The sequence below is a fragment of the Amphibalanus amphitrite genome, unplaced genomic scaffold (genome assembly GCF_019059575.1).
Source record: "Amphibalanus amphitrite isolate SeventyFive unplaced genomic scaffold, NRLGWU_Aamphi_draft 000028F_arrow, whole genome shotgun sequence".
Taxonomy (NCBI): Eukaryota; Metazoa; Arthropoda; class Thecostraca; order Balanomorpha; family Balanidae; genus Amphibalanus; species Amphibalanus amphitrite.
In genome coordinates, this window is record NW_024881524.1 from 226,163 (window position 1) to 247,147 (window position 20,985).

Below are 20,985 nucleotides of genomic sequence, written 5' to 3' on the forward strand. Positions count from 1 at the left end.
CCGTGCGGCACTCCGCGGAGACGGGGACGGCGGTCATGATTGAAGACACCGCATTTCCCGCCTGGACTGTCCGGTCGGAGACTGGTAATCCCTCCGGTGAGCCGCACACCGTGGAGCTACTGCACCGCGCGTGTCCACCCGCAGCGCAATGCCAGCAACAGTGCCGTGAGTGCGACATCTGCGTGCATATGGCCAGTGCGACTGTCACGACTCGCGGCTCAGTGTTCTGTCAGTGTGACAGTGCGGTTTAGTGTGTCAGTGCGGTTTTTTCAAAACGTGCGCTCGCGCTCGTTTTAGCGAGGTGCTCTGTTGTATATAACCACCTTGATGGAGACCTATGTGTTGCCGCTTGAGTTTCAATGTACAGTTTTAGGCATCAAACTAGCGTAAGTAAATGGCTGTCAGAGGTCAATTTGAAGCGCAATTAGTACCCATAACCCAGCTGGGTTGAGCGAGTCATGTGACTAGTCCCGATGAACGTACTGTTTCGATGTCGTCAGTCGTAGACTTTTGTAAACCATTCGTTTCGGAGCTCTGTGTTGTGTTGTTCGGGACCGCAGTTGTTTGAGCAGTTTGCTTTATGTGTCGTACGCTGACAGAACGCTGGTCGTACACAAGTCATGTGTTTCCTTTCGCCCCTAATGGGTTACTGCGGTACCTATGCAGTTGGAATGTGTCTCGAGACACTAACTGGTCGCACTTGGTTGTGAAAATGACACTAGCTGGTCGCACTTGGTTTCAAGCTGCGCTTGGAAATCGTGCAATTCTATTTGCATTTTGCAATGCAATTTTATTGCCGTTACCGTATTGGTAGATAGTGTCAGAAGTTAGCCATTTGATGCGTTGTCACTTGTCAGACGCTGTTGCCTTAGTACTGACAAATTGATGGGCCGCGTTTGTGTTCCTGTTAAGAAACGGATCTCAATATAAAGTGATTCAGAGGTAGGAACCTGAATGCATTCGTTCAGACTTTTCATTTTATGGGGATGCACTGTTTCATGAGCAAGAACGAGCATGGCTCTGGTTGAGCGAAGCGCAATCGATATTTGTTATCGTGTTTGTAGACTGTGGCCACATTTACATCACTATTCAACTCTACGCACCAGCATTATTTAAACTGCTTGAACCTATTCTTCATTTCGCTACATTTCGGGGTCGTCAACCCACGGTCCGTGGCCGTTACGTTTGGCCAATAACTAGATTTTATACATATTAACTGGTTCATCTAATCACAGCATGATGCCCCGGACAATTTTTATTTGATTCACTGATAATGAATGTGTCCCAGTACCGCACAAACTGAGACTGAAACTGGACAACTTGCTTTTCGAGGTTCAAGCTCATTATCTTCAGATGTTATGGTATGGTAAGCATTTTAATGTTCGAAGAAAATGGTCAGCGTTAGCAGTGCTAAGCGGGTATTATGAGCTTTCAGTTATTTCAATACTTGTTTAGGCTATTATTCTTGTGGTATCTCCTGTCAATTTCACGCGGAACATATACTATTATCTTGTACAATCGCGGTAACTACATATTTTCTGCCGGTTACTGTTATCATTGATTCGTAATATTTCGCTACGAGCGTGGCTCGATTCACATTGTTATTATATTGGCATTCAAGATTTAAGAATAAAAATATTTTAATGCATTCCAATTCCATCAAAATGTCAATATGCAAAAAAAAGTTCTGAAAGTTGCAGCAGTTTTGTGAATAAAAAATAGCTTTAAAATAGGCCTGTATAACTTCAACAACAGTGCGCCGAGAAACGTCTAAAAACGCATAAACAAAAACTAAGATGTAAAAAAATAACTGCACCCCTCCGTTTGACCCGGCCTCCGCTTATAGGTGCACGTGCAAAGTGCGAGGGCTAATCCTGCAATTTTAATACCTTTTCTAAAAGCAATTAGTTTGATGTTTTATAATATATACCTACACTCTGATTTGTTGAGCTGACGGTGAACTGTGAAGCAAATTTTAAGTTTTTTAGTGAAGATTGCACAAATTAGGTGATAACCTATGTAATCTCCTACAGAATTAATAAATTTATCAAAACCTTTTATTCAAAAGCAAGAGCGCGAATAGAAGATAATTGCTTGAGATGTAAAGAAACTATTTTTGTTTTTATGATTTCTTATTAAATTCAATATTTAAAACAGGATCGCAAAAATTGAGTCAATCACCACAGGTTAAATTGATATCTATAGCTCCTGGGTTTCAACATGTCCGCGTCCTTGTTGTGTTGACATTTCTTGCGGGTCAGAGTTTTTCCGTGCTTGGATATATTTAGTCATTTTAGATGAAATATAACTAACTCAACTAACTGCTTATGCTACAAAATAAGTGCGTATGATGCTGGGTGATAAATCATGTGTTTTTTTCATTACAAATGGATAATTTCATTGATTTTCTAAAATAGTTATGACGTCCCTCTGCGCCGCAAATGTCACATTTGCGAAATGTTTGGCATGTTAGTTTTTTTATTATTTTTACTGATTTTTATCACAACTGCATGCTGTGCATATAGTGCAGATTTCCCTATAGTGCAGACCCTCGCCCGGCGAGGGTTAAGGGGGGCACTCCCAACTTTTGGTCCCATTCTTTCCATGCCCGACTGGAAAAAATGCACGCTTTTGTCGAGAACTCGAGCGTAGTTGGGCGTTTGCGCCGAAATTTTTCGGCGTACTTTGGCGTAAATCGACGGCTTGCGCCGAAATTTTCGGCGTACTTCGGCGTAAATCGACGGTTTTCTATATCCCTCTATCGCAAACGGCTCCGGAGCAGTCGCGAAAAACCCGTCAGGGGGTGGCACCAACCCCTCGGCCGGCGAGGGTTAAATGTCTTCGGGAGTTAAACATCTTAAATATCACTTATCTTGTCTCGTGTTCGTCTCAGGGTATTTAAGTCATGTTCAGTGAACCTGATTGCGACTCTCCCACGACGGGAACAGTTCACCGATCGAGAGTGAGGTTATGGATTGTCGGATCCCCTAGTTCAGATAACGTATGCTATCGTTTGCGTATTGACCATTGTGATTCCTGTATTTCCGGCGTGTGGTTTGCGAGCGGACGCTGGCAATCGGTCCCGCGTGGCCTGGTATCTGCCCGATCCCATCGGCCGTGCTTGCACCACGCCTGTTGAAGGCCCCGTCAGGCGTCAGTCACCGGCTGGGTACATACTGCTGATCAGAGCCGGGCAACAAAATAAAGGTTACGTTATGGAACATGCCAGTGAGTTTGTGAGTCAGGAGCTTTTGTGATAGCGAACGCTGGTGCTCGGTCCCGCATGGCCTGCTGATGTCTATTGTCTGCCCGATCCCGTCGACCGTGCCAACAACCGTCTGTAGACAGTAGTCACTGGAAGACAGCTACACACACATGCCAGCCCCCCCCCCCCTCGACGAAAAGTGCGTGGCTACAGCCTGCAGCCATCAGTAAGCCTTGAAAATTTTCGGCGCATGAAGCATGGCTTGGTAAAATAATTTCGGCGCATAAACCCTTGCGCCAAAATTTCGGCGCATCACCTCCGCCGAGAACTTCACCGTAGTGGAGGCATTTTTTCCAGTCGGGTTTCCATGCAACACCCATAGGGCTAATGTTAAAATTCCAAAATCAAAAGGGGCATGCCTGGTGCCACGGTGCTCTTCCTGTTCCGCCGCCTATGGGCTGGTTGGTGTGGGCTGGTGACTGATTCAGATTGGATTTGTTACCGATCCAACATGGTGCGGCTTGTTGACTCAGTAGTCAGTTGCCACACTTGCTTTCTGGATCAGCTTGATTGTGCATTAGTTTCCCACATTTTGCATCAATTGCTTAATTTTTCTTTTATTGCTGTTTTACAAACACACTATTGAAAGAGAATAATGCAGTGTAGCATTATTGATGTCAGATGTCCTCTGTCAGGCTTTTATCACCATGCTGATTGCTGCAAGTTCTGTTGTCATATGAAATATGTTTTTTTAACATTTCTTGGTCTGTCATTCATTTGCTGATTGGTATGAATTTCACCTATGAGATTTAAATAAAATCCATTATCCAATAGCCTGGCCTGGTCGCTGGCAGTGTGTTTGTAAAAACTAGGAAATTGAATAGTATTCTGGACTAGCGAAATAGGATAATGGTAAATCAGACCAGAACAAGACATCATTTTAGGTGCTAGGCTAGTAGTTGATTTTGATTGTTTGTGCTTTTTATCCCCCAGGGTGAACACTGGGTAAGGCGGCTGTAAAGTCATGTCCTGGCCACAGTGGAAGCAGAAGCCTAAAACTATAGCAGGCACACCACTGGCAAGGCTATCTACTCAAGTAGCGTTTGGACTAGTGGGATCCTCACTACTGGTTGGTGCAGCTCTGTAAGAACATATCCTATTTAATATTTATTGTTTTGTCCCTGTTTGTGCATATACTTGACATACCTATAACCTACTTCATGTGAACAATACTTTTTCAAAGGTACTCAATAAACATTTGTCATGATTCTTTTAGATACAATATGAAAATATGATGGGTCAATGCCAAGAGCCAAAAAAGTTTATGAGAAATACTGCATTTCCATTTCACATGTATGTTTTTATTTTAAACCTCTTTCAGCACCTGGTTTGCACTATAACACCTAGGCTCTGGCTTAGAGCTAAAGTTTCTCACATTTCTGTTTCAGTATCACTGTTTGTTTGCTTGTTGGTTTGTTTGTTTGTTTGTTTGTCTGTTTGCTTGTTTGTTTGTTTGTTTGTTTGTTACTTCAAAATGGAATGTCAAGAATTTCTGTCTGTTGCATATGCATTACATATGTGTTTATTGTCCAATCATACAACACATTTTGATGTAGTATAACTTACCAATGATATTTTTCAGGTACATATCACTTTCTGACGATAGGAAAGAAAAAGTTCAGAATACTGCTAGCAACTTTACTGAGGAAGAACATAAGGTAATTTTACCTCCATACTGTTTATTTTGCTGGTCAGGGAATCATTGGAGCAGTTGGGATGTTTGTTTCATTTTCAAATCTGTATTGTGGCTATTGATTTGTGTCAATTCATTTGACATTTACACATCAAGTGGACACTGCTTATGATCTCAGGCAGCTTTTGCCAAATTGTCAGGGAACTCAGATTTGTTTTTCAATAGAAAAACACAATTCTAACGAATAGTGTTTTAACTATTGACAACAAACCTTCGGTTATGACAGAGTGGTTTTCACATATTTGTTCTGTGCTGGCCATGATTTTTTTGCTGTTTTGACTTGATCTAAAAAAAAATGGGACAGTCATCAATCTCGTGTACATTTTTTTCAGATATTGAATGAGATGAAGATGCGGAAATTGCTGCCGGTACGGCCAAGTCAAAAGGTCAAAACCGATGAAGACTACGACAGGGAGCACCACCGGTTTGCGTAGTTCCTTTACTGCAGTGTAAAGGGACAGTATCCGGCTCCAGAGTACAGTGGTAGTGTGAACGAATTGTGTGTGACAGTGTCCGTGTCACACTGTGACAAAGACAGAACAGTGGACTGAGGGACCGCAGTGCCCGTGTGTGAGTGTTTCTGGAGGTACCCTCCACTGAGTATCTGTATCCACTGGACAGCAGCACGGTCTAACTGCCGTGACACGGGGTGTATTACGGACCGGCCATGTCTCAGTCCAGTCAACGGGTCAGCAAACTGAGTCGGCGGGCCGGCAGGAGCGGCCGCCAGCCGCCCACCTCGGCCCCGGAGCCGCCCGACCTGGACACGAGCGACGACTTCACGCCCAGTCTCTCCTTCGCTCGGTAATTGAACTGGGGGGGGGGGTTGAATGTCTGAGTAGAGTAGATTTGTGAGCATTGCTGTTGATGAAGCTGTCTAGTTCAGCATTCAGCATTAAGAAAGAGGCGCTTTTGAGTAAATAGATACTTTGTCGCAGCTGCTGTGCTAGGAATATTTTTACTGGTTCCGTGCGATGAAGTTCGGTTCGCCATGCAGATATAAAAACTATTGAATACCAACGTGCAATTGAGCTGCTAGTATGCAGTGTTATTGTTTGTGAAACTGAGCTCTGTTGTGCTAATACATTGTGACCGACACACTGTCTTTTGCCCAGGTCCCGGACCCGGTCCACGCTCTCCCAGTCGTCGTGCGCGGCCGAGCCATCCAGCACTCAGTCCCAGCGGCTGTCAGGGGAGATAACGGTGTCGGCCGTCTCCTTCTGCGGCGTGCTCGACACCGTGGCACAGAGGGCGGCCGGCGACCTCTTCCCGCGGGCCAGTGACGTCAGGGAGACGGATAGTGACGTCAGAGGGACGGATAGTGATGTCAAACCGCCGCCCAGTGACGTCAAACCGCCCGGTGGACAGAAGCCTGGAGGTAGTGGCCGTGGGTCATCCGCCGCGGCGGGACGGGGTGGGAGGGCCCGTCGTGCGACCAGAGCCTCCACTAAAAGCTCCCGTTCGACCCGCTCCTCACGGCAGTCTTCCGTCACGGGTTCGGAAGGGTCTCCGCCTCCGGACGGTTCAGAACCGGCCAGACCACCGACCATCGACCTGTCGCGGTTTGCCAGGGGCGCTCCCGACCCTCCGTCCGCGCCGCCGCCAGCCTCTGATCCGGGAGACTCAAACACTCCAGCATCTGCGGCGGCAGGCTCCTCTGACGCCTCGTCTCCTGCTCCTCTACCATCTGTCCCCGATATTCCGTCGGCTTCCACTGCCCAAGTGTCTGCTGTGGGTGTCTCCACGACTGCCGCTGCCGCGCCGCCAACGGTGGCCGACTGTCCCGTATGTCTACAGCCGCAGCCGTCGGCGGCAGCTCGGACGGCGCACATTAAACTATGCGGAGAGCGGCGCGGTCTCAGTCCGGCTCAGCTGCTGGCTGCTGTCCGGCTCCAACAGAGACAGGCCGGGGAGAGGGCGGCGGCCGGTTTGCCGGCCACGCGCGCCGCGCCGCCGCCGGCCGCCCGCCGCACCCGCGCCGGACAGCAGGTGGGTGTGGGAGGGGAACGAGCTGGTTAGTAAAGGCCGCTATGGTCCGATGTGTGCTGCTGTTGGGGGCAGAAGTGCGAAGTTTAGGGGAGACCGGAAATGGTTGGTCAGCTTGTCAATACGACAAATGAAAAAGGAGCATAATTGTGCCGCTATTTGTTATTACTGAATGCGAATTTCATGTATTGAACTTAGGTATTGGATCCAACAGCTCCCAAAAGCTATTGCATATGCGTGATAGATCTTGCCAGTCCTGTGAATTAGGTCGTTCTTCCATACTGTCCATGCGTTTCTGTAGGCCGCCGCACTTCAGCTACATCATGTCAATGTCATCGTCCCTCAGGGCCGACGTCGCGGAGCGGTGGCGTCCTCTGCTGACGGTGACGCCGAACTACAGATGGCGCTGGCCGTGTCCGCCTCTCTCCGGGACGAACAGGAGCGCTCCCGGCGGCTGGCCGAGGCTCAGCTGGTCGAGCTCGGGCTGGAGGGAGAGCTGGAGGCGGTCCGGGACAGCGGCGGCGCCGTGCCGCCCGAGCCGCCCGCACCCGCCCCCGCCAGCGGTTAGTAGGGGTCAGAGGTCCTGGCCGGTGGGAAATGAGCGCTGACCGTATACAGCTGGCACGCACTGCGGGTAGCCGTCGCTGTTTTTCGTTTTATGTAGCTGTTTTCCGGATGCCTTTTTGTGGTAAATGCTTCTTAGCTGCTCGTATGCTGATATGTGGTTATATTTGGCGAACTGATACCGATTTTTTTAGTTCTGCCATAGATAACATGAATCATGAACGTTGATGATTCTGCTTACTTATTTGTGCTTGCTTGTAGAGGTTCATTGATTTTGCGGCCTGCTATTCGATGCTGGTTGTATTGCCCCCAGTGATAGCTGCTCTCGTGTTCCTCAGACGACCCTCCTGCCGGGCGGAGTCGAGGACGGGGCGGGAGGAAGAAGGGTCCCGCCGCCACCTCTGTCCTCGTCACCCAGACCAAGGAGGAGCGGGACCGGCGGCTGTGCGAGAAGGTAGCCGAACTACTGGCATGGGTTAGTAAGGCTGAGGGTTCATGGAACCATAATACATTTTATAGAATTACCATTACATAAGTAAGGTAGAGGGTCCCCGGAACCGGAGCATTTATAGAGTTACCAACTCATCTTGAAATGCACGTGCTCCAACGAAGCATGTGTCTGAACTCTGAAGCTTCTGGTTGGACAAAAATCGTGCAGTTTAGTATATTCTGCTTACATTGCAAATGCAGACCTACCTTTCAGTCAATATGTTTGTGTATGCAATATACATGTCTCATTAGCGGGTATTAGGTATATTGTACATGCTCTGCCACTTTATCCCTGTCTGACATCTGATTGAGCCTATGTGTATCTCTGTTCAGGAGGAGGTGATTCCTGTGGAGCCCCGTCGCCTCCGCGCGCGGAAAGGGTCGCCGCAGCCGGCGGTCGCCTGGGAGAAGGCGGCACAGCTGCACAGCAGCGAGGTAGGTGAGGTTATCGTGGAAAAACAGCCGACGGAGACGCTGACGAAGGGTGACAGCAGTCAGGTGTCGTTTTTCGTCATTGTTCGTGTTATGCGTTGCGAGCTGTGAGATAGTTGAGGGGTCCATCACTCGATATGTTTCAGTTAATGCTGCTCGTGCCCGATATCACATATTGCACCTACAAGCGAGGCTAGTCAAGAATACACCGTGTGCATCATTGGCTCTGTCTCCGATCCCAGGGCGACTAGTTCTGGAGCTAGTGGGACTGGTGGGGCCCTGTACCGCTCCTAGCACTTATATTGAAGCATGTCATTTCCATATCTAATTCACAGGGTGACTACTATGTTCCGGAGCTGGCGGGGCTGGTGGAGCCCTGTACCGCCCCGGTCACTGCCTTTGGTGTGGTTTGACTGTGTCTAACTCACAGGGCGACTACTATGTTCCGGAGCTGGCGGGGCTGGTGGAGCCCTGTACCGCCCCCGTCACAAGTCTACTCAGAGATGTCGCAGACATACCCGGACGGGAAAGCCTCACACAAAAGGTGAGTTACCATGGAAAGAGTACTCGTGGCTCGTTTGTTGATTCTATGTTGCATCGTGTCAGATATTGAGTTCTCCTATTTCAATTGGAAGTGCGATTTCCATCACAACACGGCTGGACTTGCTGTCCCTGATCTATAGTATTCAAGATGACCTTTATTGACGTTTCCTCTGTGCGATCCTCCGACAGGCGCCTGAAGAGGAACCAGACGACGACGGCGCAGAAGACATGGACACAGCAGCTGGGGACGCCTTGGGAGCCACGCAGGCGGCGCTGCTGCTACTGGCTGGCGACGCTGAGGACTCCGAGTCATCCCAATTGCCGGCCGACTCAGCCGAACCACCGACCAGCCCTGGTGACTCTGGTGACCTCGGGGTCACGGCGGAGTCAACGAGAGTGACCCCAAAGGGGGAGACGGTACCTAAGGATGAGGCAGGTAGTGGGGCGGAGAAGGATGCAGGCAGTGATGAAGTGGCCAAGATGGACGTTGGGATGGAAGACGCAGCGGAGGCTGAAGGGGAGAAAGGCAAGGAGCAAGGTCAGCAAGGGGACGGAGGGTCAGCGGAGGTAGCTGAAACAACCAAACAATCACAAGATCAGAAAACGGCTGCACTCGCTAGCGGGGAGGTGGAAATAGTACAAGATGAGGTCACCGAAACATCGTTGAAGCCAACGGTCCCATCGCTCTCTCCACGTGCATCGCTAGGCGCTGGGATTGAGCTAAAAATTGATCCCACGACCGATGGAGATGCTCACCAGAAATCACCAGCCCCGATTGGCACCTCGGTTGGTGCTGATAACACGCACCATCCTTCACCAGTTATTAGAAGAAGAGCTCGTCTCAGCGGTCAGGTCAATGACAGGTCGAAGGGATCTGGTAGTGCTAGTCTCACAACAGAGTGGACCGGCAAGCAATCTGGCTCCGACACTAACCACGCTGAGAAGACATCCGCAGTCGCCGCCATCACCTCAACCGCCGATACTATCACATCTTCTGAATCTATCACAACATTCGTCTCCACTGCTACCGCTACTACTCCACGCTGTGGTGGTACTGCGAAGAAAGCTGACTCCTCGCCGGGGTCCTCCCCGCGGCCGATCCCGTCCACCCCCGAGTCTGGCTCGCCCGCCCCCTCATCAGACGGTGGTTGTTTCTTAGCGCCTGCCGGTGACCTGGGTGCTGCACTACTGGAGCTCCTACTGACAGGTCGAGGCCCCCCGGCGGAGACACTCCTCTGTAGGGACGGCTCGGTCCCGGTGCACGCGGCAGTGATGGCTGTCCGCTGCCCGCCCCTGTACCGGGAGCTGAGTGAAGCAGGGGGACGGCTGTCGCTGCCGGAGGTCAGCCTCCGCGCCGCCGCGGCTCTAGTCCGGCTGTTGTACCTAGGAGAGATTGTGTTCACCGGTGGTAGCACGCCGCTGCCGCAGCTCCTCCTCCTGGCTGAGAGATTTGAGCTGCTGGAGCTGGCGTATTATCTCAAACGGGAGCACGGAGTGACGATGCCGGAGCCTGTGAAGGAGGCGGAGCTGGTGAAGGTGACTGAGAGTCCGTCGTCCCCCGCGCCGGCCGAAACTTCCATCGACAGGCCTCCGCTCAGTCCCGAGCTGTTTGACCTTACGGCGTCGGACGGTGGAGAGGACATGGAGGAAGGTTCACCGGTCCATGCCACCGCCTCAGAGTCAGACAGAGAACAGTCACCTCACCGGGACTCGGACAGTGACGTGGTGTGCTCACCAAACCAATCTCCCCGCCGGGTCGGGGCTAACACAGGACTCCAGTCCCCCTACAAGCGTACACCCGGTACTGCAAGGTCAGGAGGAACCCCGAGGAGACGAGAGAGAACGTTATCGGATAGAGACAAGACTCCAGTGCGTGAAACGGGCAACCCCTCGCCCAGTCGTAAGATATCTGGCAGAGACTCAAACCCCGTCACCCCCAGCACTCCCCGACGAGGACAGAAGCGTCCCGGCAGCCCCTCTCGCCGACCCGTCTCTCCGGATGATATCTGTGAGGTGTTCTCGTCTCTGTCCAAACGACGGAGGACCTCATCACCAGCCACTCCGTCACCAGTGAAGGCCCAATTTGCCTCTCCGAGCACCAAACGACACCAGGGCGAATCTCGCTTCTCCCGCACCCCAGTAGGACGTCGTTCTTCGTCCAACACCCCACAGAAGGTCGGGTCAGGGTCTCAGGAGCCACCACCGCGCCCAGTCTCGGCGGACTCCGATATAGAGATCTTAGACGAGGCACCGATGGTGTTCACGCAGAAAGTGAAGTCACCTCGTCGCTCCAGCGGACTGGGAGAAGACGGCTCTCCAGTGAAGGAGGCAGCATTGGAAAGCGGCGATCAGGGTGATCAGGGCGGAGTTTCTCCATCTAAGTCGCAGGCAGAACCTGATCGGGAACGGTCTCCCGTCGGTGGCGTCTCGCCCCAATCCTCGCCGTCTCGTTTCCAGCCGCGGGTACAAACCGAGCTGCGGGACGACTCGTTCGGTTCCTCACCGCTCATCTCCAGACGTCAGGAACCCGCTGCCGACTCCCAGAGTCGACCCCCACCGCCGCCGACCGTTAAGCGACGCGAATCGGAAGCGAACGGAGCTGGCTCGCCCGTCACTCCCCGGCGTCTTCTGGCGGAGTCCGACCGGCCCGATACTGGCGGCGCTGCGTCATCGGTGGTCATGCCGCCCTGTTCACCGGAGATACCCGCTCCGTCCTCCGAGCGTTCACCTGACCGGACCTCACCCGTCCCCCCATCACCTGAGGTTCGTCAGAGGTCTCCTGTCTCACCTACCTCCCCTCCTCGGCCAGCCAGTGACCGGGAGGGTAGTGCCGAACCCGCCCCATCTCCTCCGTCCGACCCACCGCCCGCGGACGTCTGGGATGGCTTTGAGGATTGTGGTTACATAGAGCTCATCGAACCGCCGCCGCCACCTCTGGGTACTCCTCTCCGTCTTGCCGCCTCCGTCCCCGCAGCCGCTGCAGCTGCAGCTGCAGAGACGCCGGCAGGACCTCGCTCCTCCCTGGACAACTCTGAGCTCTGGGGAGACTCCAGCCTCCTGGCCGGTTACGTCACCCCGACTGAGGCAGAGACCACGACTACCTCGCGACGGGCGGACTCAGGGATTCATCCGTTTCACCAGGAGAACGCTGGTGATCCCAGGGTGCAGTCGACGGGATCGGACACCCCAGTGAGCAGACTTGGAGGAGCCGAGGTTCCGGTAGGGAGGCCAGGGGACTCTGAGACATCAGAACGGAGGTCGGGCCAGGCAGGAGCTCGGTCTGGCGGGACGGATGATGCTGGGACTCCGGAGACAACCATGGCGCCGCCGCGGCCACCGCAGCGGACTCCGGTCAACCCGTACCGAGTGGTGCTGCGGGACTCGAACACACCGCGGCCCAACTACGTGCTCATGCTGACTCCGGAGCTGAAGGTGGGTGCAGTGGACTGGTGGGTGTGGACAGGCTGGACTGCTGGGTGGTGGGGAGGATTGTGATGACGTAGATTTGTCATGTTGACGGGATGAGGAGAGTAACACTAGCAAGGAAGTTCGAATAATGGTTGAGCTAGATTATTTGTTGTCTTCAGAACGATGCATGTTTAATACGTGAGTTGCTTTACATGAATTATGAATTATATTCCAGTTCTGACTTTGCATATCTAAAACGCGTTTATTAAATAACGAATAGCGTGCCTTGCATTGCGGTACCCTATCAATGAGCAGCTGAATTCATCGTGGACCTACAAGTGCTTCTATCTGACGGCATCTTTTGTCTGTTCAACAGCGCGAGCTGGCTCGAATCGGCGTCAAGCCCATCTCCCGTCGTAAGGCGGTGGCCCTGCTCTCCCACATATACGAGGAGACCCACCCTCCGGCGACTGGCGCCAGTGGTGGGGGTCAGGCAGCCGCCTCACAGCCTGTAACCTCTACCGCTGGCTCCAGAGGAACTTCTGCTGCTGCCAGCTCCAGCGCTGCCTCCACCAGCTCCAAAACCGCTAGAGTCAAGGCCGCCGCTGCCCCCAGCGTTAGCTCTACTGCCCGACCCCGCCCGGCCTCACCCAGCGATGGACCTGAGTCGGGCGGTGACGGAGAGTTCGCCCGTCCCCGGGAGCCGACTCCGACTCGGGACGGGGGTCGCTCCGACTCTGACTCTGACTGCGAGTCGTCCGGCTCAGAGGGCGCCGCCGCTCGCCTGGAGGAGACTCTGAGTCGCCTAGGAGAACGGCTGGAGCGGGAGGATGAGGAGGAGGAGATCACGCCGTCACAGGCAGGTGAGTTCCTCAGGCGGTCATTGTTATCTCCGCCATTTCGGGAATTAGAGAGACGTCAACGGGAGGGAGGGACGTTGTGATATAACATGTGTATTGGGAACGAGCTCAGCTCAGCTGTATTGAAGAGTATGTGGTCTGTGTTCAGTATCCATCCGTCCGTTCGTTCTTTGGAGCTCACGTCCGTGCATCCTCCAATCCTCCATTCTGTCCGCTCGGGTGGTCACTGGCCGAATCGCCGGAGAGCAATCTGATGAATGGCGCACCAACCTCGCGCCGGTACTGATTACCAACATGATTTTCCCACCCACCGAGCCGTTTGAGGCTCGGTATCGTTCACACGCTAATGCTGGAGATACGGAGTTTGGGCATGGTTCGTTGGATGGCCGCTGAAGCTCGAATGTGTGATTCCAAGTCATTGTGATGGTCGGCTATATGCGGATTGCTGCCAACGTGCTGTTCTTTTGCTTACGAAGCTCTGTCAACTCAATTGCAAAGGCTAGCTCAGTTTTATTGTACCTAATGCTACATTTTGAGATTATCTAATACGTTAAAATGGAAGCATGTTTCGATAAAATAATTAACATTTTATTGCAAGCTGAATGTTGCCAATTCTGCTGCCAATTCAGGACCATGCGGTGTCGGTGGCTGCTATGCACAAATTCCGTTACTTTTGTAAACTTTTATCACCCGGTAGCTGAGTTTTCCTCTCACAACTGGTAGACCCGCGGCGAAAGCGGTGCCATGTCTGCCTCTTTAATGGTGTAATTGTTTATACGGGTCCCAGTTTCACAGCTTCTATGCCATTCGGCTGAATGAAAGGATGCCATGTCGAAACGAGCCAGTGTGGTGTATGCATAATAAGGCAGGGTTTCGCCAGCGCCGGACACTGGGTCGTCGGCAGTCGGTCATCCGAATGTTGGTCATGTAGATGTTGGGGGACCTCGATACGAGCACTGACGTCCTCCTATCCTAAAAGAAATGTCTGGTTCACTGCTGGACTGTGCATAGGAGCAGCAGGTTCTTTTTACAAATTGAAGTAAGAAAAGGTTATCATGCGATACGTGTCCTAGATCAGGTAGCGTGACTGTGTGTTTGGTACAATACTACTGTGTGTTTTGTAGTATTCGTTTTCGTAGCGGCCCGCCGCTCGGCTGGGTGCAATTTGCATACCTGTTTGACTTGTTCGATAAGATCTCCGCGGCCTGTGCCTGCTCGCCAGAGATGCAGTGACCCGTGTCCAGTGACCGATGGACGGTGGCCGGTGGGAATGGGATAGACTTACAGTCAGGCTGGTACCCTGTAGGCTGGTATTATGGTTGCTGGCTGTTGAACTGTTAGTCCCTGGTTTGATAGACGGTGGCTGGTGGATGGCTGACCTGACGGTTCTGTGGAGACATTTGGCGGGGACGGTGGGCGGTGCACCGGCGCTCGCTGGGCGGTGGGCAGTTGGCGGCGGTGACCAACTCGAGGTCAGCTCATGTCACGACTCACGAGCTGGTGACTCACCGTTCGTCACTCGCTCAGCTCGTGACTCTTCCCGTGCAGAGTCAGATTACGGCATTGTCGACCCGGTCTCCGCTCAATGCTCATATAACGCTATCGGCATGCCGGGCCGTGCGGAGTTTGGTTGCCTTTCAGTGAAAAGTCCAGTCACTGTATGGGGTGGAATTCAAGCTCCAACAAAGTCGCTAAGTTTGCATAGACTTGTTACGACCATTTTCCTTTCCCTCTTGCCGCCCACTAAGCAAATAAAAAAGGCTCGGACTTGAGGCTGAAAGGGCATTGCATAGTTTCTCTGGTTTGATACCAAAGTCGAAAGTTTTTGGTCGAGAGTTCTATACTTCTATAGCATTTTTACTTTGTAGTACGTTGCGGCGGCCACGCTGTATGCAACTCTCGTCAGTGTCACTATGTAGTGAGTCACCGTTTCGAAACTGAGTGACAGCTATTGCATAATTCACAACAGCGCCGGAAACCGATTCCCTTATCGACTGCAATCAGCGCAGAGCACCTGTAGTGCCTATAGGTGCTGAACGCTGAAACGTGTACCGCACTGTTGCCGTTTTTCTTCGTCTGCCATCTCTGCTCTTTTGGCGATTCGTCATTGCAGAATCTTGCTGGTTAGGTATGAAGCACGCAGGTCGCAGGCTATCGCAGAGATATGCTTCGTATGACATATTGACAGGGGATAGCATGCCTACATACCTACATCGTCCTTGATACTCAGGCGCAGTGTTGTTTTGCGTCACGCTCTATAGTGTGATAAAAGCCGTCTAATTTCGCACTAGCCCGCCCCCAACCACATCGAGTGTATGCGAGTTCTCGACATGAGTGGCTTACGCCGCTGAGTCAACACGCGTGTTTGGTTGTCGACTGTTTCCCAGTCACACTTGAAGTACTCTGAGTGATGTGGTCCCTGTTTGATCTGAAGGCGGCCGAAGCTCCGGAAGCGGTCGTGTAGTTTGAGTCATCGCCTTGTGACGGGTCGGTCGGACGCATTCGCCGTCAAAACAGACAGCTGGTCGCTGGGTCAGCCTGTTCTGATACCGCCTCCCCGCCTCCCCTAGCTGACCTGACCGGCACTGCGGCTCTGACGGACCGGACGGGGCCGGGGGAGGGGACGGAAGCCAGCTGCGTCCGCGAGGTCCGCTGCGGACCGCCGCGGGGCTCTGACGGAATGCACGAACGGCAGGTGGACACCGACCCCCCGCTGCACAGTGGGCCGATATGCCATTCTAGCGCGACAGGGCCTGAATCTTCGAACGGAACGGCCTTGGTTTTTCGCGAGTAATTCGCGTAAAAAGCAGCCGATCGCAACGAAACTTTCAGTACCCTCGCGATAACTACTTTTACAGCTAACCTGAAAATTTCATGACCCTGACCTTAATGTTCTTTGATCTGTGACCTTCTTTCGAGACCATGTTTGGCCGAAATCGCGATTCAGCGTATGTCGCCTCGCATTAGCCGCGGGTTCGCAGTCTTTTCTTGGTTTAAAGCGTTCAAACATGGGATATTATGTTGCTCCCATGCATTAGGGTGGGTGTCAAGGTCACCAGAAGGTCAGGTAAGGTCATTGACCTTTGATGACCTTGGTTCATTTTTTCGAGTTTTACATGTTTCTAGGCTAGTTTTTGGTGCTGAATTCGAATCTAGCAACCATTTGAACATTTACTATGTAGCTTTGGTGCCTTCGTAACATGTTACAAAGCTGTCAGAGGCGGTTGCCACCTACTGCAAATACCCGGCAAAACCCTTACTGGTTGACCTGACCTGACCTGAACCGACCTGGCCTAAATGTATGAAGACATCATCTATGATAGTAAATAACATATTCGTGATCAGCACCCAAAAAACCCATAGCAGCCACCCTTTACGACGTTCTAACAGGCCCCGATTTTCCCGACTTTTGGGTCATTGACCTGACCTGGAAGGTCAACCGATGACCTAGGACCTTACAATTGGGTATCATCAGCTTCCTCTTGTCACGGGCAACACGCTCGTCTTTTCCGCGAAGCTCTAGCTCGATCAGGGGCGAAACGGCGGGGGGGGGTCCAACGGACCCCTTCTATACGTTCACGGCTGGAAAAAACACCACTAGGGGCGAGGTTTAAGCCAAGTCTGAGGGCTTATTTCAGAAAGACCGCTAAAAGAGCAATTGAATGCACTTTTCCGCGACGATGTAGCTCTATTGGTCCCCGAGGTAAGGGCCGGTTTTCGAGAAATGTTGATATAGGCAACATTTTACCTTTGATGACCTCTGGTGACGTGACCTTTGACCTGACCTAGAAATGACTAATTACTCCATCTGGAATTTCGGGCGCTCTTTCGAATGCCACTTACTACGTGTCGCTATGTGGCCCAAGAGCCGAGTTAGAAGGGGAGTGTTCAATCAACACCTCCCGGCCCGGCGCGTTTGACGCCGAGCACCGGCCCGGCGCGGGTTGATATTTGGCTGCTACATCCAAAGTCGCAAAAAGTCGCAAAAAATGACTGTTGGATCTTGTAGTGCAATGAATCATTGACATGTAGCGAAATTTTCGAAGCGGTACTCTGCGGTACTTTTTTAAAAGCCTATTTGTGTGTGACATCAATTATGTGAAATTATATTTTCGTCTTTAAATCTTTGCGGTGCCAATACATCATAACCAAGTAAGAGTTCGCCACTTTCATGTGGTTATGTGTGTTCTGCAGACCCGGAGCTATCGTTTGAGGTATATAAATGTGGAATTCCTCCTCAAATTGTGATTGTTTTCGTGGATCAAAGATACGTTGTCGAAGAGTGCGGGGGACGAGTTCGGTCCAAACGATTCCGAAGTTCGTGTTTAAGCTGAGTTTTCGCCATGAAATAGCAATTGTGTTGGAAAACAAAGACCACAGCAATGTAGTATGATCTTTTTTGAACAAATTGGTATAGGTTTCATTGCACATCCCAAAGTTCGATTTTTTTACCCATGTCGTGCTAGACCTGGCGATCGGCCCAGTGTGCGCTGGTCAGTGTGGACAGGTGGTCAGGGTGCTGACGTGGTGTGTAATGACCGGCCATGTGCCGGCTGGTCAGCGGCCGGACAGGAGCTCACTGCTCTCCATTTGCCTGCTCGTAGAGCCCAATTCACGAGTATACGATTCTTGCACGCCCTCTGTGTCCGCAGTGTGTCCTCTGTGTCAGTGTGAGGGGTGGTAGCTGTACCCACAGCCAAACCATGGAACCCGGCTGTATCGACTGCACTTGGCGGGATTGTTATGTTTTCCGGTTATTAATGTTTGCCTCCAGTCGTCACGACCATAATGTATATCGTATTCATCATATCCCTCTCAGGCCGTCAAGTCCCTCCGTCGTTTATCTCGCTCCTCATTGACTCTTCCTTTCCCTTGCCTCAGTTGACCCATCATCTATCTCCCCGCCTGGCCTATCCCGTTTTTCATCCTCTCTCCGGTGTCTCCTACTCCCCGATGTCTCCCAGCCCCGTTCCATTCCAATCCTGACCCCAATTCCGACCCTGACCGCGACCTCCACAATCCACGGCTCCACTCAGCGCTGCCCGCCGTGGCTATATACGGTTATACGGGGCCCGTCCGGTCGGCCGGTCGTGCACGGCGTCTGCACTGTACAGCGCTGTGCAGCCCGGCTCGACACGGCGAGCTGCCGCACGCGGTGGACACACGCGGCGTAGTCACTCGGAGCTGACCAAGGACAGGCTGTGGCGCACAATGCATTGGAGTGGGCGACTCACAGCGCGACCAGGGAAGGCAGTAGTGACTGATGGATTGTGGACGGGCAGCTACTGACAGATTGGGGAAAATGGACTGCTCTTTCCTGTAAGAAAAGACTTGTGATATTGATAAAGCGTTTGCATGTCCATGCGGTTCAAAGGCACAGCTGCGTTGGTAGTCAGCTTGCCTAAAAATGATTGTTGATGGCTTAGCTGATAAGCTACCTATTGAAGTGCGGCTTGACGACTGATTGTTATCAATTGATAATGAGGCATACAATGTTATCAAATTCAAATCGTCCGAGCTGTAAGCAAAGACGGCTCTCGACCTCGAGTCTCGGTGCACAAGCACCGGGCGTAAAACCGCCTGCGGACTAAAAAATTCCGACATGCAATCGCCACCGATTCCGGAAATGGCTGGTGCACTTCCTGTCTCCCGTTGTTCGTACCCACGGGTGACAGACGGACTCTTAGTTCGATGCGACTTTTCACGTCGAGAATTGCAAGGTTCCGCCGCATCGCAGCACAGTATCCTTTATAGCATGGCGAGGCCTGGCGTTGATATCACTCGTCACAGATCGCCCTCACTCTGTTGCGCTCAATGTCTGCGCCATGTCTGCGACCCTGTCGGACTCTCCGGATGTGTGTCTGCCTGTCTGTCTGTCTCTTTGTCAGTCCGACCATCTGTCCGTTTGTCGGTCTGTCTGACTCTCCTATGTCTGTCTGTCTGTCTGTCTGTCTGTCTGTCTATTTGTCTATCTCTTTGTCAGTCCGTCCGTCCGTCTGTCGGTCTGTCTGACTCTCCTAGTCTGTCTGTTTGTCTGTCTGTCTGTCTGTCTGACTCCCCATGTCTGTCTGTCTGCAGCGTCCGCGGCGGCGCTGCCGGAGCGGCTGCGCTCCTACATCCTGTCTCGGCCGGAGCTGTACCACCAGGTCCTCACCTACGAGCCCGTCTGGCTGGAGAGTCTGCACAGGGACCTGCGACAGAACGGCATCAAACTCAGCATGGCGCAGCTCATGGACTTCCTTGACGAACAGGTGACGACCGATGTCTGCCAATCCTGGGGACTTTGGTAGTGTTTTGTGCTTCGTAGACACTGGGGATGTTCCCTCAAAAGAGCAAGTTTATGGTAGCCCTTCTTAGGAAAGATCTCGAAAACACATATTTAAAGTATTTCCTTCTCGTAGTAGTTACCATTGTAATACCCTGTTTCCTTCCCTATCTCTCGTTTTTTTACGTCACGAACGTTCGATACGCGTTCCGGTTTTAGCACAGCTTTTATTAGCGTTGCCGTGACGGTGCTCCGTTTATACTAGTGGTGTCAATCGGAACTTGAATCTTTGGAATTCCGATTTTGTCCAATGTCCAATTCGGAATTCGGTTGGACAATGGCAGCAGGCTTTGGACAACTTTGGACAATCGCTTGCTACACCTCAACATTTTTGAAAAGTAGTCGTGTTTAACATTGATTGGCTATTAGAAAGCTCAGCTTTCGATATGATTAACACTTTTGGCTTGTAACGGTACATGAAAAGCAAATTGAATAACTGTGTTGAGTGTAAACTATTGCGTAGGTGTCGGACATCTTTGGACAAATGGCTGGCTTGGACATTTTTGGACGGACAATCGACGTAAGCATTGGACATTGGACAGACTTTGGACTTCTGAAATTGACACCACTGGTTTATACCGTCATCGATTCTCATTTCTCTTATCGGATATTTGCACAGGTACTAGATAAGCGTGGTTTCAAACAATTTAGGCCGATGCTCGCCGGGTTTTACGTTTGTCCACTTTAAAATTTGATTTGTTTTGCGTTGGCATCATCCTCATTCCTCAGGCATTTTCGACATTTTTAGCGATGGTTTTACATAGATTATACTCGTACACCAAGCACTTATGTCAGTTTCCTTAAACATGCGGTAGTAATAATGTACGTATTCGTCTACTAATTATCTGACAAGTTGGATGGTCCATGCCCGACATACCTTGTCCAGTGGCGGTGACCCTGCAATCGGTATCGGCCTTAACTTACCACCGCTGACGGCATCTGTCTGTTTCAGTGCATCACCTTCCGAACGGAGAACAGCGGACGACGGCGAAAATCGCCCAAAAAGAAAAAGTCACCAAAGAAAGGATCGCCGAAAAAGCGAGGACCGTCGCAAAAGAAGAGGTCGCCCAAGAAGAAGGCGAGCTGACAGCGGCCGTCATAGACTCGCTTATCTGATAGTCAATGGATAATATTTATTGTTGCTAGGGAATGTTAAATTGTGGTTGTGACATACTCATCGGATCTCCATTTAATGACTTCAACGTCTGTGATGTTTCCCCATAACTTCCAAAGGAACTACGCTAACGCTTCACTTCATTATGCCTGCCAGCTTGTAGTCACCATGTGATGTTGAATGGGCCCTGTTACCTGCCGTGTGACTGTAGACGTAGTGCTTTTATTGGGTCGTGTATGCGTCGAGCAGTGATGGTTAATACAGTTGTGCGTCAGTTTTCGCACTTTGCCCCGACCGGCTGAGTCA

At 51.5% G+C, this 20,985-nt stretch overlaps 2 protein-coding genes and 1 long non-coding RNA gene across 5 annotated transcripts; all 3 read left to right on the plus strand.

The window, feature by feature from the left end:
• Positions 1-2,208: 2,208 nt before the first annotated feature.
• LOC122365044 lies at positions 2,209-6,151 on the plus strand. 2 transcript variants are annotated; one of them, XR_006253663.1, is made up of 5 exons: positions 2,323-2,341; positions 4,199-4,348; positions 4,848-4,923; positions 5,291-5,762; positions 6,074-6,151. It is a non-coding gene; the product is annotated as an uncharacterized LOC122365044 (long non-coding RNA). The 2 variants fall into 2 exon arrangements; XR_006253662.1 differs by lacking the exon at positions 6,074-6,151 and having other exon boundaries at positions 2,209-2,341; positions 5,291-6,056.
• A 1,154-nt stretch (positions 6,152-7,305) lies between these two features.
• On the plus strand, positions 7,306-9,169 carry LOC122364941. The gene is made up of 5 exons (XM_043335755.1): positions 7,306-7,507; positions 7,847-7,962; positions 8,331-8,432; positions 8,860-8,902; positions 9,162-9,169. The coding sequence occupies exons 1-5, from the start codon at positions 7,345-7,347 to the stop codon at positions 9,167-9,169; spliced, it is 432 nt and encodes a 143-aa protein (XP_043191690.1). The 5' UTR covers positions 7,306-7,344.
• On the plus strand, positions 9,168-20,955 carry LOC122365049 (structure-specific endonuclease subunit SLX4-like). 2 transcript variants are annotated; one of them, XM_043335939.1, is made up of 4 exons: positions 9,168-12,404; positions 12,757-13,243; positions 19,319-19,491; positions 20,518-20,955. In XM_043335939.1, the coding sequence occupies exons 1-4, from the start codon at positions 9,201-9,203 to the stop codon at positions 20,650-20,652; spliced, it is 3,999 nt and encodes a 1,332-aa protein (XP_043191874.1). In that variant the 5' UTR covers positions 9,168-9,200; the 3' UTR covers positions 20,653-20,955. The 2 variants fall into 2 exon arrangements, with proteins under 2 accessions (XP_043191874.1, XP_043191882.1); XM_043335947.1 differs by lacking the exon at positions 9,168-12,404 and having other exon boundaries at positions 12,920-13,131; positions 13,179-13,243.
• The last annotated feature ends 30 nt before the right edge of the window (positions 20,956-20,985 follow it).

Excerpts from the sequence above, each read along its gene's own strand:
- LOC122364941 (XM_043335755.1), top strand. The coding sequence starts at position 7,345 with ATGGCGCTGGCCGTGTCCGCCTCTCTCCGGGACGAACAGGAGCGCTCC. Across the intron at positions 7,508-7,846 it reads CGCACCCGCCCCCGCCAGCG|ACGACCCTCCTGCCGGGCGG; the intron begins GTTAGTAGGGGT and ends CGTGTTCCTCAG. Across the intron at positions 7,963-8,330 it reads ACCGGCGGCTGTGCGAGAAG|GAGGAGGTGATTCCTGTGGA; the intron begins GTAGCCGAACTA and ends ATCTCTGTTCAG.
- LOC122365049 (XM_043335939.1), top strand. The coding sequence starts at position 9,201 with ATGGACACAGCAGCTGGGGACGCCTTGGGAGCCACGCAGGCGGCGCTG. Across the intron at positions 12,405-12,756 it reads TGCTGACTCCGGAGCTGAAG|CGCGAGCTGGCTCGAATCGG; the intron begins GTGGGTGCAGTG and ends TCTGTTCAACAG. Across the intron at positions 19,492-20,517 it reads TGGACTTCCTTGACGAACAG|TGCATCACCTTCCGAACGGA; the intron begins GTGACGACCGAT and ends TGTCTGTTTCAG.